Consider the following 17804-nt stretch of genomic DNA (forward strand, 5'->3'; position numbering starts at 1 on the left):
AATTTTTAAGGGGTATATCAGGGGTAAATTGTTTTATAATTATATTCAGGGATTTTACTGTAAATATAGCTAAGTTAATTGTACATAAGAGGTGGTGGTTTAGTATATAAGCATTTAAAATAGTTTGTACCTAAGTTTGGTAATTATTAAAGGTGTGGTTAAAATTTAATATTTCAATTAGTACCTATCTTTCATATTTCAGCAATACAAGATATCTCGGAAGAAAACATTTAACTTCCTGGCGCCCAAGCATTCACTAGAGCAACTTTTGCTTTTCATCTGTTTATTTCTTGGTGGTTTTCTTGTCATTAGTTCTTATATCTTACGGTCTCTGTAGGGCATGCAAATTGGCCGAATCCTTCTTTGAGTGTCAAGTGGTCATTCTCCTGCATAGTCGCTAGCCAACACTTAATTCTGCTATAATTTAAAATTCATAGTTACTCTTTATTTATTTCTTCTACATAATTTATTTCTATTTAATCCCTTCCATCTTCTGTTATTCCACATATTAGTTCGTTGGTGTATCAAGGTACATTTTAGAGTTTACCCTTTTGCTACACTGGATAGCGTCACCCAGACTCCTCTAGCACAATTTTTGTTACATTAACATATTTTTGTTACATTGGCGAGCCCAACGTGGTGCCTATTTTCAGTTCAGACCGTACATTCTGTAGTATATTTTTCTTTGCAAAATATTCTTTATTATTTCTAATTTGTTCCTGTTACTCTTTGTTCATTTTTTTAACTTCTTTATTTATTTATTTTTCCTTATTAGATTTACATTTATAGGTATACTTGTATTGCTGTAGGTTACTTACATTCATATTTAAACCCTCACCTTTTTAATCTCATTGTGTACAGTTAACAAGTTATTTTACTATTATTGAACTATAAAATTTAATAATTTAGATATTACTATTTATATATATATATATATATATATATATATATATATATATATATATATATATATATATATTAGCCAATATTGGTGGGTTTTTTATATTCAATTATTTGTTAGCCATATACTTGTTGAAACCATTGTGTGTTGCTTCAAGGATTCAAATTTAAATATTTAACTTAACTTTACTTAATTCTTTTTAAACACTTAATTATATATAGATATATATATATATTTTTTGAAATTTTTTGTGAATAACTTTAGATTATTCTTGGATTGATTTTGTGGTGTGTTGGTACATATATATTCATACTTTTTTTTGGAAACTTTAGATTATTCTTCGATTGACTTTGTGGTGTGTTAGTACATTATTTCTTTTGTCTATCCTATCTAGTCATCTATTTTTTTTTTTTTTTTTCATAATGTCTGCATTTAAGGTAGAACATTTGTTAGTGAAGGAATTGGATTACGAGTTAAGGATTAGGGACATCAATATTGATGAGTCTTCCAATGTGGATTTAAAACGCAAACTATTGCGTGGAGCTTTAAGGCAAGAAGAAGGAAACAGAAGCTTTCGACAAATTTCTGCCACAAGTATTCCTTTTCTAGAGCAGCAAGAAGAGATTGATGAGACTGTGGATGATTTGGCTAAAAGGATATCCGATTTTAGAGGGACTGTCCAAGATAGCCTATACTCCAGGCTGATATCACGTCTAGCTCATGTCTCAGGCCGTGTTCATTTATTGTCGTGTTCGAATGAGGAGCAGCAATCTTATAAACGCTCAATTTGAATTCCAATTGCTACTTCAACTCCTATTTCTTCTGTCCAAGCAGCTAACTCATTTCTACACCCCAAACCTGTTCAGGTACATAAATGGGGCATTACATTTTCTGGTGAAGGTCATTATGACTAAGTAATTTCTTTTTTGGATAGGGTGGAATGTCTTCGAGTATCGAGAGGAGTAAGTGAAGATGATCTTTTTGCAGCTTCTGCTGAATTGTTTACAGGCACAGCTTTTACGTGGTTTAGAAACAACCGCAATAATTTTTCTAATTGGTCTGATTTGGCTCAGAAACTTAAATCTGATTTTCTTCCATATTCATTTCAAGATGACCTTCTAGACCAAATCAAAAATCGTAGACAGAAGCCAAATGAGTCTGTTACGATGTTTATTAATAACATTTTGGGTATGTGTAGTCGCCTTGAGACTCCTCTAACAGATTCTGCAAAAATTAAGATTATTCTGAAATGTCTATTGCCTTTTTATCACCAACAATTAGCTTTAGTAGACATCACCAGTATAGCAGACATCACCGAGAAATGTAAACGTTTGGAGGAAACTTTATCTTGGTCTTCTCAACCTCCACCCACTTCCAAACACTCTTCTGACTCTTTCGGTCACCAAAATTCTTTTAGACACCGTTCTTGGCAACCTAAGGGCCAATAGCGTAATATCTCAGTTGTAAGTTCTTTAGTGTGCTGGAATTGTCGTGTGTCTGGCCATACTTTTTATGATTGCGGCATCCCTCGTACCCGTATTTTCTGCCACGGTTGTAGTAAATAAAATACCCTCAAACGCAATTGCTTTAGGTGTTCGGGAAACGAACGATCGGAGGTCCGTCCCCTGAGCGTTTCTCCGTCCACACCCCCATCAGGGAATCAAACCGTTACATCAAACGAAATCACTGGTCCAACCACGTCAAACCACCCAAACCCACCTTCCAGTCGGAAAGGGAAAGGGGTTGTTCCAAAAAAACCAACACACACCACACCAAGTCATTCCAAGAAGTAACTTCTCAATATAATACATTTGATTCGCATAGATTATCTTCCCCAAATATCTTCCCAAATTTTAGTAATAAACATAATAGTAGCAGTGTAGTAGTTCCAGTATCTATACCAGAGCCTACCACAATTCAGGAGGATTCTTTTATTTCTGATAATTCTTGTTTGCCTATCGTATCCTCTGATTGTGTAGGTAGAGATAATAAGTTTAGTTTAGTACCATTTAAAATTTTTGATCAATCAGATAATAATTGTTTTGATTTGAATTCGTTATTAGTGAGAAAACATAATGATAATAGACCTTATCTACCTATTAAGATTTTAGGACAATCTTGCTTAGCTCTTTTAGATAGTGGCTCGAACATTTCTGTGATAGGTTCACATTCATTAGCTTTACTAAAAAATGCTGAGGTTTCCATTATGCCCATTTCTTCTCTGCAAGTGTCTACTGCAGATGGTACAGTTCAGTCTATTACAGGCAAATTCGAAACCGAAATCACAGTAGCAGATTTATGTAAGCAAATTACATTCTATATCATTCCTTCAGTTCAGAATTCCATAATTTTAGGTATGGATTTCTTAAATGTTTTTAATAGCACACTAAATTGCTCAAATTTTTCCTTTTCTATTTCTCAATTTAATCTATCTTTACTTAGTGCTATTCAGGATTTTACTAGTTTATCTAGTTCCGAACAAAGGCAATTAGAGAATATGATCTCTAAATTTATAACTCTTTCGTCGAAAGACAAGTTAGGTCGTACATCCTTAATATCTCACACTATCGAGGTGGGAGATACCACACCTTTTAGACAATATCAGTATCCTATTCCTCAGGCTTGGCAAGTTGACTTGGAAAAGGAAATTGATTCCATGTTAGAGTTGAAGATCATTGAACCTTCCACGTCTTCTTACTGTAGTCCTTTGTGGTTAACCAAGAAAAAGGATGGATCTTTTAGGGTTTGCTTCGATGGTCGAAAGTTGAATAATATTACTACAAATCGGGATGCTTATCATATTCCCCGAATAGACGTCATTCTAAGTAAACTCCAGAATGCTAGGTATATTTCTTCTATCGATCTATCTAAAGCTTTTTTACAGATTCCTTTGAGTGAGGAAAGTAAAAAGTATACAGCTTTTGCAGTTAGTGGGAAAGGATTATTTCAGTTTGTCACTATGCCTTTTGGTCTTGTTTCAGCTCCTCAGACAATGTGTCGTCTGATGGACTTAGTCATTGGTCCTCAGTTAGAGCCCTATGTTTTTTATTATTTGGATGACATTTTGGTTGTCACTCCTGATTTTTCTCTTCATATGGAAATTTTGGATAAGTTGTTTTTACGTCTCAAAGAGGCTAATTTAACTATTAATTTAGATAAATGTCAGTTTTGATGTCCTAGTCTTAAATTTTTAGGATATGTAGTCGATAGTAAAGGTTTAAGGACTGATCCTGATAAAGTTACTGCTATCAAGGATTTTCCTATACCTAAGACTACTACCCAAGTCCGTAGGATATTAGGCATGTGTGGATATTATCGTCCGTTTGTGCCGTCTTATTCTACTTTGTTATCCCCACTTACAGATCTCCTTAGAAATAGGAAAAAAGGCCAAACTACTACATGGACTTCAGAAGCCGATGATGCTTTCCGGCGTATAAAAGAAGCTCTTACTAGTGCACCTGTCATGACATCTCCGAATTTTAAAGAGCATTTCTATCTCATGACAGATTGTTCCAACACTGCTTCAGGTGGTGTACTATTTCAAATGAAGGATGGTTCGGAACATCCAATAGCTTATACCAGCAAAAAGCTCAATAAAGCACAGAAAAATTATTCCACCACAGAGAGAGAACTTCTTGCAATTATCCATGGTCTTGATGCCTTTCGGTACTATCTTGAGGGTCGTAAGTTTACTATCATCACAGATCATAGTTCTTTACTATGGTTACATTCCATGAAAAATCCGTCACAACGTTTGTCCCGTTGGATTTGTAGGCTTTCTGTCTTTGATTATAATATTGTTCATCGCAAAGCCAATGGTGTTGTGGTTGCAGATGCGTTGTCACGTACATTCGATATCAATCTTTTAGATCTGTCCACTTTATCTCCAGATAATTGGTATCGAAAGATGATTCATAATGTCACCCAAGAACCTACTAGATATCCTGATTTCAAGGTAGAGAATAATATCCTGTATAAACATGTAATCAGTCCAGTTGAATCTTTATCGAATATGTCTGATTGGAAAATAGTAGTCCCAACAGCAAATAGGGATGAAGTCTTGAGAACTTTTCATGATGATGTGACATCAGGTCACTTTGGTTTTTATAAAACATTTAGTAAAATAGCTGAGTTATATTACTGGCCTGGTCTGCGCAACTCAGTTAAGAAATACATCTCTAGATGTAGAGTTTGTGCAACATGCAAGCCGAGTAACCTTTCTCAAGCTGGATTAATGGGTTCGTTTAGGAACATTAATTTTCCTTGGCAAATGATCTCTTTAGACCTTATTGGACCGTATCCACGTAGTTATTCAGGTAATATGTATTGTTTGGTAGTTGTAGATTACTTCACCAAATTTCCTTTAGTTTGCCCTCTTTGTAAGGCTACAACTCCAGCTATTTTGAAGTTCTTAGAGGAGCAAGTGTTCTTACTATTTAGTATTCCCCAAATAGTATCATGTGATAATAATCCACAATTTATTTCTAAAGCCTTTAAAGATCTTTTAAGTAAATATAAGGTCCAAAAGATATTCTACAATGCAGCTTATCATCCGCAAGCTAACCACACTGAACGTGTAAATCGTAGCATTGTTACTGCTCTTCGATCTTACACTTACACTGATCATAGAGCTTGGGATCAGTACATTCATTCAGTTGCTCAAGCCATTCGAACTTCTGTTCATGAAACCACTCAGTGCTCTCCAGCTTATGTTAATTTTGGTAGGCATGTTCCATTGTCAGGTGATTATTTCGGTTTAATTTCTGAAAATTCAACAACTCTTCCTTAAATTTCTGAGAAACTTCACCGTATGGAAGATCTCCAAAACTTACCTCCAATATTCGCTGACATTAGGAAGAAGTTGAAAGCTTCTTACCGTAGAAATCAGCATCAGTATAATTTGAGGAAACGAGATTTGCGATTTTTTGTGGGCGATCGAGTTTTGAAACGGAATTTTGTAAAATCAAATAAAGGTGATGCCATTTCTGCTAAGTTTTGTCAGAAATATGTTCCCTGTACTGTCGTTAGGGTAATATCTCCTTTAGTATATGAATTAAAAGACAATTCGACAAATAGACGAATTGGTCAATTTCATATAAAGGATTTACTCCCTGATAATACAACAGATGAGGCAACATCTTCATCTTCAGAGGAAGATTAACTTAATGTCTATTAAGTTAACTTATTCCTATGAGTGTTATTGTTTTGGCTCGGTTTGGTTACGATTTGGTATTTTCTTAGATTTTTGTTATTAATCACCAGATTTGGTATACCTACAGCTTATACTTTGATTAGTATCTGTTTATAATAAGTTAAAATTATTAAGGCCATTAGAGTGTTTACTTATATTAGATGTTGCACTGGTATGGAACTAAATATTGTAATGCTACTATACTGTGCTATATGTTTATGTGTTGTATAACCTATGTTCTCATTTTGCTTACTTGTTTTGCCAGGTTGGAAAGAATGTTGTAATTTTTTTTTATGGATTTGATTCCGGTTATTGGTCATGATCAAGTTATATAGGAACATGTATCTGGATTTGCTATGTGGGATGGTTTTTGTTTATCAGTCATTAGGAACTTATATAGATAATCAGTATGCATAATTTTAGTACACTCCTATATTATATAGACTATTCTGCCTGTGGATATGTGACTGAATATGTGGGTTCGAAGTTTTAGTTCAATTAGGGGCCTCAGTTGTTCAATGAATTTCGGAATTCACCATTTTCATGACAAGTTTACAGTTATCTAGGCAGTAGAACGTCTTCCATAGATAGTAAATTATCGTTAATATTAATTAGGATTTGAACATTTAGCTTTAATCCTTAATATTTTCAGACTTTGGTCTAATAACAGAATTGTTCCTTAGCTGATTTATTATTCTTACTTATAGTTAACTTATATATAGTTACTCAAGTCATGGATTGCTCCCTTTACAGCTAGCATGTTTAGATTACAGTTATGGATAGTGATTCCATATTTTGGCAACAAATGACCATTTATAGTTATTTTCACTTCTTTCCTCAGGCACTTATCTATATTTTGGTATATTGAATTAGGAATTATCCTGTTCTCTTTTATTAGTATCAGAGCGAATTATAAATTTGCAGTTTCTTCAGAAATTGGTCTACTCGTTCTTGATGTTCTGGTTTGTTATTACTTCTACCTTAACTCTTACTATTTTGCTATGGTTGTTAGAGTTACTGGCACATTAAACTCCTTTTAGTGCTCTTATGTTAGATATTCTTATAAATTTGTTGTAGCTACCTGCTATAGTTATCGAGTATCAGCATAAGTTAATTTTGTTGTAAGAAGTTACCACAGCAGTTCACATGCTTTGGTACTCTACCTTTTTTGAGTTCAAGTTGTTCAGCTTGGCATTTGCTAGGATGATTGAGTTTATAACACCTCCTAGTTTTATTTTTGGTCTTTATTTTGGATTCTAAATGTACTGATGGCAGATCATCAGGATGGAATCGATTTTATGGCTGTCCTTTTGTTCAAGCCGTTAGTCCCACATTTTGATCCAATAATTTATTTGATGAATTTTTAGGTTAGGCACATATTACCGGATGTGGGTATATGTGGACCTACCCTATTTGGTTTATTTGGTTATAGTGTGAATTGGGTCATTATTTGCCTGATTGATTATCTTTGGATATGCTACTTTATAAATCTGTTGTCCACTGTATGGTCAATTTTGGATTTACCATCCAATTCGACACTTATATTGTTGTCTATACATTTGGCATTTTTATTGTTACTTATATTGTTTTATATAAGTACGTTGGTATTTTTATTATTACTTATTATTGTGTATCAGTCCACCTATTTGCCTGATTGATTATTCCTTGGATATGCTCTTCTATAAATCTGTTGTCCATTGATGAGTCAATTTTGGAACCAGGGTCCGATTTCACATTATTTTGGATTATTTGTATTGAGTATTTGTATTACTAGTCTATACTATGCTATGTTGGAGTTTTACCTTACTTTAACTTTACTCTAAATAGTATGACTTTTTACTTAGTTACATGTGGGTATCTTTAGATGAAACCATTTCTTTATTTCTACATCACTCATAATCTGTGGTTAATTATAATCATGTGAATCGATGTAGATTGTTTTGGAAGTATTTTAGTGAGAATTTTTTATATATAAGTTTATTTTTTTTTCTCGATTCTTGATTGCTCCACATATGGTTGAAGTATTGGTTAACCTACATCTAACCAATCAGTCAAGTAAAAAAAAAATTTTTTTTCACTAAAAATTTTTTTTCTCCAAGTAAGAGGGGCATGTAACGAGTCCGTTACTTAAATAATCGTTTACCTTCTTTTTGTGACTGGAATCTTTTAATTTAATTCTAAATTAAATTCATATTGAAATATTCTTAAACTAAATATTTAAAACTCCAGTAAATTTTATTTTCGAAAGTTGGCATTAAATCCCGCCCTCTGTCTAAGACTCTGAAAGTACATCGTGGTGACAGCCGTAGCACCGTCAGATCGCCACTTGTTGCTGGAATCTCGTCGAGTGAACATCGTTTGTTCAAGGCGGCTGGGGAAGTGCCACTTTTTTTTCCCGAATTTGGTTTAAGTTTATTTTATGTGAAGAGCTGTTTATGTTAGAAGAAACCATTTGAGTTATTTTGTTGTTTTGTACGAGGATATTTTCAGTTGGATCACCCTAGCCGGTAAGATAACATTACAAATAAATTATAAGGAAAAATCCTTCATATCATCCGCCATTGTTAGTAAAATTCAGACCTATTTTAATTTCGTCTTTGATAGGTATTTCATATATTTTATACATGTTATATTTCAGCTTATTTCATCAAGGAAAAGTTTTATACCTAAATAAATTATAAGTATTAGATTCTATATCTATCTCAAATTTTTATTTCCTTTCAAGAGTTAAAGCGAACAATTATTTATTTCAATTTCATACCGTTTAAACCGGCTAATATTTCTTTTTTTTTCCTATTCTATAATATATAAAGATCATGTTTTCCGTTAAAATTATCTATTTAATATATCCATACATTATAAAAACATTGTCACACCATTCGAAGGTCACTATTTACCGAAAACCATTAAGGTTTTTATTTCAATTAAGGTCACTTGCTGACATTTTTTGTATCGCCTTTCAAGATTGATAACCCTTGTGTTTTTCCTTACCTTTTGTATGTACAAAAACATGGAGTAACACAACTATTCCTTTTAGCCTACTCAAGAATCCAGTTACAAGTCAGGGGAAGAATTTTTTTTAGTTTTGGGGTTATCCTTACTTAGGACAAGGGGAAGAAGTTCAAGTTGGTTTTTTATGGGAAATTAAGAAGAATTTTAAATTGAATTATTTGTCCAATAGTACCTGAACCAGGGAATACAGGTTTGGTATCTTGTTACCACCTGAGTCCAGTTCTCCACCGGATCATCTTCGAGGGAAACCGGCAGGAAGAACTGACTTATTTTTGTTTATCATTCAATCACTTTAAATAACTTTTGCTATGTCCTCTTCAAGGTTTTAACTTTTGGTTCTATTTTTAATAACAAAAAACTATCCTTAATAATAAATATCTTCAATTTAAAAAAAAAAAAACATTAATCTTTGTAACTTAATTTAATTATTTATTGTCTACCAAGGGATGAGGTTATAACTCTCCCTTGAATTTCTCTTTGTTAGGTTATTGTGTGCACACATATCCCGGAGAATTTTTACTTAAAAACCTAAACAATTTTTGAACGAAAAATAACTATTAGTGAGTAGTATATAATTATATTTATTATTTATACATTATTATTGGATCTAATTTTTGTCACAATTTGAAATTTTTAAGGGGTATATCAGGGGTAAATTGTTTTATAATTATATTCAGGGATTTTACTGTAAATATAGCTAAGTTAATTGTACATAAGAGGTGGTGGTTTAGTATATAAGCATTTAAAATAGTTTGTACCTAAGTTTGGTAATTATTAAAGGTGTGGTTAAAATTTAATATTTCAATTAGTACCTATCTTTCATATTTCAGCAATACAAGATATCTCGGAAGAAAACATTTAACTTCCTGGCGCCCAAGCATTCTTTGAGTGTCAAGTGGTCATTCTCCTGCATAGTCGCTAGCCAACACTTAATTCTGCTATAATTTAAAATTCATAGTTACTCTTTATTTATTTCTTCTACATAATTTATTTCTATTTAATCCCTTCCATCTTCTGTTATTCCACATATTAGTTCGTTGGTGTATCAAGGTACATTTTAGAGTTTACCCTTTTGCTACACTGGATAGCGTCACCCAGACTCCTCTAGCACAATTTTTGTTACATTAACATATTTTTGTTACATGTTATTCAACTGTCAAAAACATCTGATTATATTCCGACGTTTCAAACTTCACTAAACATTTCATGAAATTTCGATGTCATCTCAAATGTTTTTGAAATGCTTCCTCTTTTTTGCCAAGGGACTTTTCCTACGTGGGATAAATCTTACGAAACTTCCATAACAATATGTACAAAAAGTAAAACTATAAGACAGATAGACCTAGAGAGTACAACTGTAGAGAACAGGACCTAGAGCGTATATTTTGAGAGTAGCGTATTTTTATAAATTTGTCTCTTGGGTTAATAGTTTTATTTGTCTTCAAAAATCTTGCTTTACAATAATTTGTAATTTTTGTGTAGAAAAGACTAAGGCAAATATTTTCGAACGACAAACGGCATAAAAATATTGTTTATTTTTCAGCTATGAGTGCAACATTATCTATAAGTAGCAACATAATTGTTATTATAAGTAGCATAATGTTTTCAATAACTTTTATGCCTGTCAATGTGACAATTTATTTTATCTATATATTATATTTCTTTAACTTACTATTTTACAAATGGAAGAAATACCAGAGACTCAGTCTGTAACTTCAAGCAGACCTCGTTTCAGAAACGTGATGTTATCGAACATAAGTATTATTAGAATATCTCTAGAGAATGTGAAAAGTTTGGAAAAACTGATTTATTCAAACGAAACATTTAATCTATTTGGAAGTGTAAACATAGAAAAGCTTATGTAAGTTTCTTTATCTGATCTATTTTATATACGTACGCATACAAATATTATATTATCATATTTTATAGTAGACGTTGTAAAAACTAGTGATCGAATGTCAGTAGATAAGGTGAAAAGGGCTGGTTCGTTCGGAGAAATCTTCCCATCAGATTTTTTTTGCATAATCAATTTTCTGAGATATCCCAAAATAAGGTTTAAGAGTTCGTCCAGGCAAAAAGTTGTTCAACTTTGTTTAAACATTTTTTTTTAAACAAAGTGTAACAATCAATATTTTATCTCTCTCTCCAAGATCGCTACAGCCCAAATCGACTATGCCTCCAATCTTACCGGTCTCGCGCCAATCTTCTCCAAGTTCTCACGTCTAGCAAAGAGTTGATGGTTGTACCTGGATCTCCATACTTCGTTTTCGTTAATAGGTTCAAATATCTTCTAAACGTTCGAAGACCTCCAGCTTTCGGTTTCTGTCTTTTGTCATCACCCATGATTAATTAAGCAAAAAAATAACTAAAATAACTTTAGAAACTCTCATTTTAAATGATTTTCTATTTTTTTTTTTTAATAAATTTATGGCACTTCTCCATATAACTTGTAACAAAAAATATCTAAATGTCTCTTTTATCGAGACATATCTTTTATGGCACTCTTGACGAAAACCAATGTTCCTTAATATACTGATAAAACTAATATTTCTAACAAAGGGAAGAGATTTGATCGAAATAATCAATGTTAAAAAAAAATAAAATGTAAAATATGAATTTAAGAACAAAATTAAAGGCTGGCTAGCAGGCTATGCCGGAGAATGACCACTTGACACTCACAGAAGAATTCGGGCAATTTACATGCCCTACAGAGACCGCAGGTCTCTGTAGGGCAAATTGCTCGTCAATTGATTGTCTTTAATATCAGAATATGCCATTAGCATGGTATCTCTGACATAGTCGATATACGGTTGTAATATCTCTTTTTTTTTAAACATAATGACCGTATTAGGACTTCTTTAGGTCTCCTCAGAGCGGTATAGCCACTGCTCTGAATCAAAACAAAAATCTTTCCCGTCAGCCTGCATCTGAAAAAAAATTCTCAAATTAGCCACCTGTTTATCCAGTTGCTCACCTATGTCCATAAATCCTCTTTCCCCTTGATATCGAGGTAATATTCCCCTTTTCTACTCACTGCGTGGATAGTGTTTTTTAGCCTTTGTGAGAAGTGTTCTTACTTTCCGCTGAAAACTCACAATATCCGTTTTTGACCACTTTATAATACCAAATGAGTAGCTTAGCGCGGAACAAACGTACGTATTTCATGCCTTAAATAAATTTTTACTATTAAGATAAGACCGATTTAGTTGTCTTACTCTTCGTACGAATTCGGAAGTTAGTTCGGTTTTCATTTGTTTATGGTCAATTTTCCGAGCTGGCTGTACTCCGAGATATTTGTACATTTTTGTCAGTTTCACCCATTGTCTTGATGTTTTGGTCATCTTGCATATCGTACCCTCAAGGGCTAAACCTTTCTCTGACTATATTTAGTATACCGCACTTGTCTAGTCCAAAATGAATACTGATATCATTTAAGAAAGTTTCGACAGTTTTTAGCATGATCTAGGTGGTTTCGAGTGGAAGTAATTAATTTCAAATCATTCATATACAACAAATTATTAAGCTTCGCCACAACAGTATTGTTGTTTTTGATGCTAAATCCTGAATCAGTGGAGTTCAGTAGCTGAGATTTCATTTTGGTTCACTAGCTTAATCGCTAGACAGAACCAAAGTAGACTCAACGAGTCCCCCTGGAAAAGGCGTCGGTTAATTGGGATATCGTTAGTTTCGATATTGGTTCCACCAGGTATTTGAAGGTGAATTTTAATTGTCTACTCTGGCATTATATGCTTTAAAAACGTCGCTAGATTATCATCGACTTTATATATTTTCAATATATCTATAAGCCATTCATGCGGCACTGAATCAAAGGTCCTCTTGTTAATTGGTTATGCATTTTTAATTATTGTTATATACATACGCTGTTTATTGGTTCTTTAATTCCATATGGTAATTTTATATAATAAGGACACAAGTTTAGTTACTATCTGAAAGATAACGAGCTGTTGGATTATATCTTTATAGTAGTTTTGTTACTGTTTTGTTTTATTTTTTTAGACTAAATTCATATATTGCTTTGGGCGCTTTGGATGAGTTAAACAACAAACTAGTAGGTGCATTATTGATATATACATATCCTAATGTACCCGTCATCCCTCCTTGGGAATGGGACCACTGGCTAAAGAAAAAGTATGGTATATACGATGCATTGCCAAGAAACACACTCTTCGTTCATTTTGCTGCATTTATCCCAGAATATCGAACGCTCTTTTGGAGACCTCTTATAACACACTTGTTTAAGATGAGAAATTTTTTAAAATATTGTATTATAGTCATATCACCTGGTAAACATAATTTGGATTTTTTGGGGGATATGGGAGTTAAAGTTTTTCCTAAGGGTAAGTATTTCTTTGACTATACGAAGATGTTTTTTATTTTATTTTTTTACATATGTTTAAAATGTTGTACGTAGTCTTTTATTGAATAAATATTACGCACAACTTTTCTGAATAATTTAAAATAATATTTTGTACAGTGGCTACTGATGATAATACTAGTGGCGGTTGATGATAATTTTGTTGAGGGGGCGCTCATTCCAGAATATAAAAAAATAAATAGGTATTTACCAAAAACTTACTTCTCAAAATGAAACTCAATCCTTCTGTTTTTATCGGAGATAAACGTTTTCAAAAATTCTAACTACGATAAAGATTTCTTAACATACAAAAAACAAAAAGAAAGTATTCCTATTAACATAGTAAACAAAATTAAACGTATAGACGCACTTATCACAATCAGAGAACTAAGAGAGATGAGAGATTCTCCAATTTCCTGGCCCCAATGACACCCCAGCTTCTTTTCTGAAACTGAAAATGAAAAAATCGTATTTGGACTAAACATAAATTTCCCAAATTATGGAAACAGCTAAAACTATTCCCATCTTAAAAACTAATCAGCCACAAACAAAGCAGATTCTTATCATCATGTATCCTTAACTTGTGTAATGGATAAGCTTTTAGAAAAAATTAAAAACAAACGTTTATTGTGATGTCTAAAAGAAAATAACCAACAAATTAATGAACAATCTGGATTTTGTCCCTTAAAATCGACCAACGACAATTTAGTCGATATAGAAACATATATTAATAATGCCTTCTGCAACAAACAAAAGTGTATTGCAATTTATTTTGATTTACACAAATTTCAAGGTAAAAATAAATAGTCCTCTATCTAATCTGAGATATCCAAAAAAATGGCACATCTAAAGACTCGGTAATCAGCCCAATGCTTTTCCTAATAGTTATTAACGATATAATAAAATCAATAAATAAACCTATTCAAATAAGATTGAGCATAGAGCATGGGCCAAATTACTAAAAGATTAGTTCGATAAATTTATTACATGGTCTAAAAGGAGTGGTTTTCAATTTTATTCATCTAAAATTCGCTGTATCATGTTGCGAAAGAGACCAAAGCAGATAATGGAAATATCTAGATTAAAACTTGAATATCAGATACTTAAGTATGTCAAAACTATTAATTATCTAGGTTTAATATTTGATCAAGCTCTAACCTTAAACGACCACATTAAATATATTTTAGCAATATGTGAAAAAAGGCTTAACCTCTTAAAATGCCTTGCTGGTATGAACTGAATTGAACTATAGAACTCTACTTACAATATTATAAAAATCTAACCCGCTCCAGATCGATTATGGATGTCATGCTTACTCGTCTGCTTTAACAACTCTAAAAATTTTACACTGTTTAAAATAACACCTTAGAATAATATGCGGTGATTTAGAACAGCTCCTATAATAAGTCTTCAAGCCGAACTTGGTGAACTACCATTCAATTTAAGAAGACAGGAATTAATACTCTTATATGCAGCCAAGTAGTACTCGAATATTCAGCAATATAATGTAATAAATAGACCTGTTCATCTGGACGCATAACTGGATACATCGCCTCCAGGTGATGTTTCTGGAACTTCATCTTGAGTTTGGAGAGGTTGATTAATATAGTAAATTGTGATGTAATGTATTTATTATCTATTATTTACAGCGGGATAACTACTAGATCAGACTACTTGTTAAATGATGTATTAATTACGTAAGCTTACATCTTGAAGACAATTACCGACTTACAATCTCAACATTAAGTTATCAACTTATCTAATTAAATTATTTTCTCTTTTTATAATCTTCCTTGCTTGTGACGATATCGGTCAGCTTTTTTGTGTAAGCATGTGTAAGCAAGGTCACGCTTATATATTATTTGCAACCATATAGACTTAGGTATTTTGTTAAATTTGACATATTACTTGTGTCTCCGATTGTAATTGGAAACAATTCCAATCAAAACAATAACGCAATGTAAAATATTACCAATATTATTTACGAATTCTTATATCCCAGCAATATTGGTTTCTTAATATTGTTCTGAAACTATTTTTTTTGTAGCACCTTAAAGTAATTATATCACGTAAAACCCAAATTCCCTCTTTTCTCCAGTAAATGACCGTATCGAAGTGTAATTTTTCTCGTAAAGACGGATTTGCTTAAAAATTTGGATTTTTTAATCGCTACTTCACTTTTGGACTTACCTTCAGTGTTGCTTTTACTTGGAGGGGTGAAAACTACCGCCTCTCGGGGATGAAAAAATAGAAGTTCAAAATATGCCCGGAAATAGATAAATTAACTAATTCTAAGCTACTTTTATTCTATAGCTTTTTCACCAAGTCAATACTTTTTGAGTTAATTGCAAGTGGAAATGTTCATTTTTGAATAATTAAAAAATCCAAAAATAAAGCCCTCTTTTATTGAAATTAAAAATAAAATGTCTTTTTTTCAAAATCACTTAAAATACTTATTGCTATTCAAAGATTGCATACACTCATCATTAGTAACTATTTCAAAGTCTTTTAACTACAATCCTGTTAAAAATAAGGGTAAAAAAATTAATTTAAATGATTAAATTCTTTATTGCCTTATTGCCCTTAAAAAAATCTACAAAATGATTTTCTAAATACTTTACAGCTATCTGAATTATAAGTAAAAAACCAATCACATACTTTAGGAGATATCAGAACGCGTATACTGGATAATGCGCTAAAGATACACATAATGCGCTATTAAGGCCCAAATAAACTTTCAGCCATCCTTAAAAACTAATAAAGGTTGTTTTTAAGTTGAAATAAAATAGCTTCATCACATTTTAATTAAAAAATTATTGTATTTATAGTTTTAATGAAAAAAAAAACTCTACAACCATTCAAATTTCTTCGCAAGAGGTTGCTATAAGGGTAGAAATTATGTTTTAAAACAATTTAAACAGTAAAGAAATCTAAACTGAATGTTACTGTATAATTAAATAATTCCAAATTGTTGTTCCAGATAATTGTCTGGATAATTACGACTGAACTAACTGCCAAAAATGTAATCAATTTCTTACATAAATTAGAAGAGTTTAAAGGGGAAGTGTGTATATATATTTAATTGTCCAATTCTTAAGTACTTATTTCTAGAATACGGGGATCCAATTTTAAGAAGAAGAAAATACACGGTTTTTGAACAAACAGCATTCGGCTTTAGCTTCAAGATCTTTCTTCCTTCTTAAACAGTGATATTTCCGTTCGAATAAGCGTGCTGATCGCTGTCGGTCTTAAGAAGTGGTCGAAGTAGAAAAAATAAACTACCAATTTTAGATGAATTTCAGTGAAAATTTTAAACATTAAAAAAACCACTATCCAATAATATATTTTAATACATAATTTCAATTTTTCGTAGTGGTAATAAAAGTTAAAGGACAATACCTTTATATGTTTTGTCGAAAAGATTTTCAAATACAATACAAAATAAGAAAAGCTGTTGAAGAAGATAATGATGACCTAGTGCCACTTATTGAAACACATTCTAAAAAATTAACAGAGTTATATGGTAGATACTACATTGCAGAAATTTTAAAAAGTGGAAAGCTCTTGGGAAGACATATTATAGTGGCTGAATATCAAAACACTGCTGTTGGTGTTTTAATATTAAACTCCACAGTAAATTATAAGGTAAGGAATACAGTACTTTATATTAATATATCTACAACTAGTCCAAGATATGACGGATAAAATACCTCTGAATTTTTTTTATATGCATTGATTTGCTTGAAATTTTGATAGTAGGTAGAAAATAGGTCAAAGATCAAAATCGACCCTATATCAATATGTGCTCTCTTCTCTAGGGTGGTCCTCCCCAACTCGGGGGTGGTAAAAGTTTATAAAAAAAACCATGGCAATCGCTAGAATACTAAAAATGTATTTATTATTTAAAAAAAAAATAAAATAAAATAAAATTTAAGGCAAAAATGTTCTTTAGAGTTTTTTTAAAAAGTCAATATCTTTGGAGTTATTCGTGACTGAAATTTCACAAATTACACATAAAAAAAAATGTTTTTAAACGGTGTTTCGCGAATAACTCCAAAACTTTTGATTTTATCGCAAAATTTAACAAAAAAAGATTGATTTTTTCTTACTACCGTAAAGTTAATCTAAGAATGTTAAGGCTATTCGAAAGCAGACTTTTATTTTTTATTGAAATAAAAAATCCAAACATGATGTTGAATAACCAGGAAAGGGTAAGTGTTCCATGGAAAATTTGTACAAACTTTTTTAAAGATCTTTAAAGAACTAAAAAAGCCTTTAAAATGAGGGTTGGTACAAGTGATTTGCATGAAAATTAAGGTAAGTTA

The 17804-nt window shown here is 31.9% G+C and overlaps 2 protein-coding genes across 4 annotated transcripts in view; one reads left to right on the top strand and one right to left on the bottom strand.

The window, feature by feature from the left end:
• Nucleotides 1–17804, bottom strand: part of LOC140441359 (TBC1 domain family member 1-like) — a 515776-nt gene that overhangs the window by 264311 nt on the left and 233661 nt on the right. The gene's annotated exons all lie outside the window — the stretch shown is intronic.
• LOC140441360 (cilia- and flagella-associated protein 61-like) overlaps nucleotides 10723–17804 on the top strand; it is a 185617-nt gene continuing 178535 nt past the window's right edge. For both annotated transcript variants that reach the window (XM_072532035.1, XM_072532036.1), the window contains exons 1-3: nucleotides 10723–10965; nucleotides 13122–13462; nucleotides 16853–17124. In XM_072532035.1, coding sequence (XP_072388136.1) covers nucleotides 10787–10965; nucleotides 13122–13462; nucleotides 16853–17124 — 792 coding nt within the window. In that variant the 5' untranslated portion in view covers nucleotides 10723–10786. The remainder of the gene's footprint in view (nucleotides 10966–13121; nucleotides 13463–16852; nucleotides 17125–17804) is intronic.

Source organism: Diabrotica undecimpunctata, chromosome 5, assembly GCF_040954645.1.
Source record: "Diabrotica undecimpunctata isolate CICGRU chromosome 5, icDiaUnde3, whole genome shotgun sequence".
NCBI lineage: Eukaryota > Metazoa > Arthropoda > Insecta > Coleoptera > Chrysomelidae > Diabrotica > Diabrotica undecimpunctata.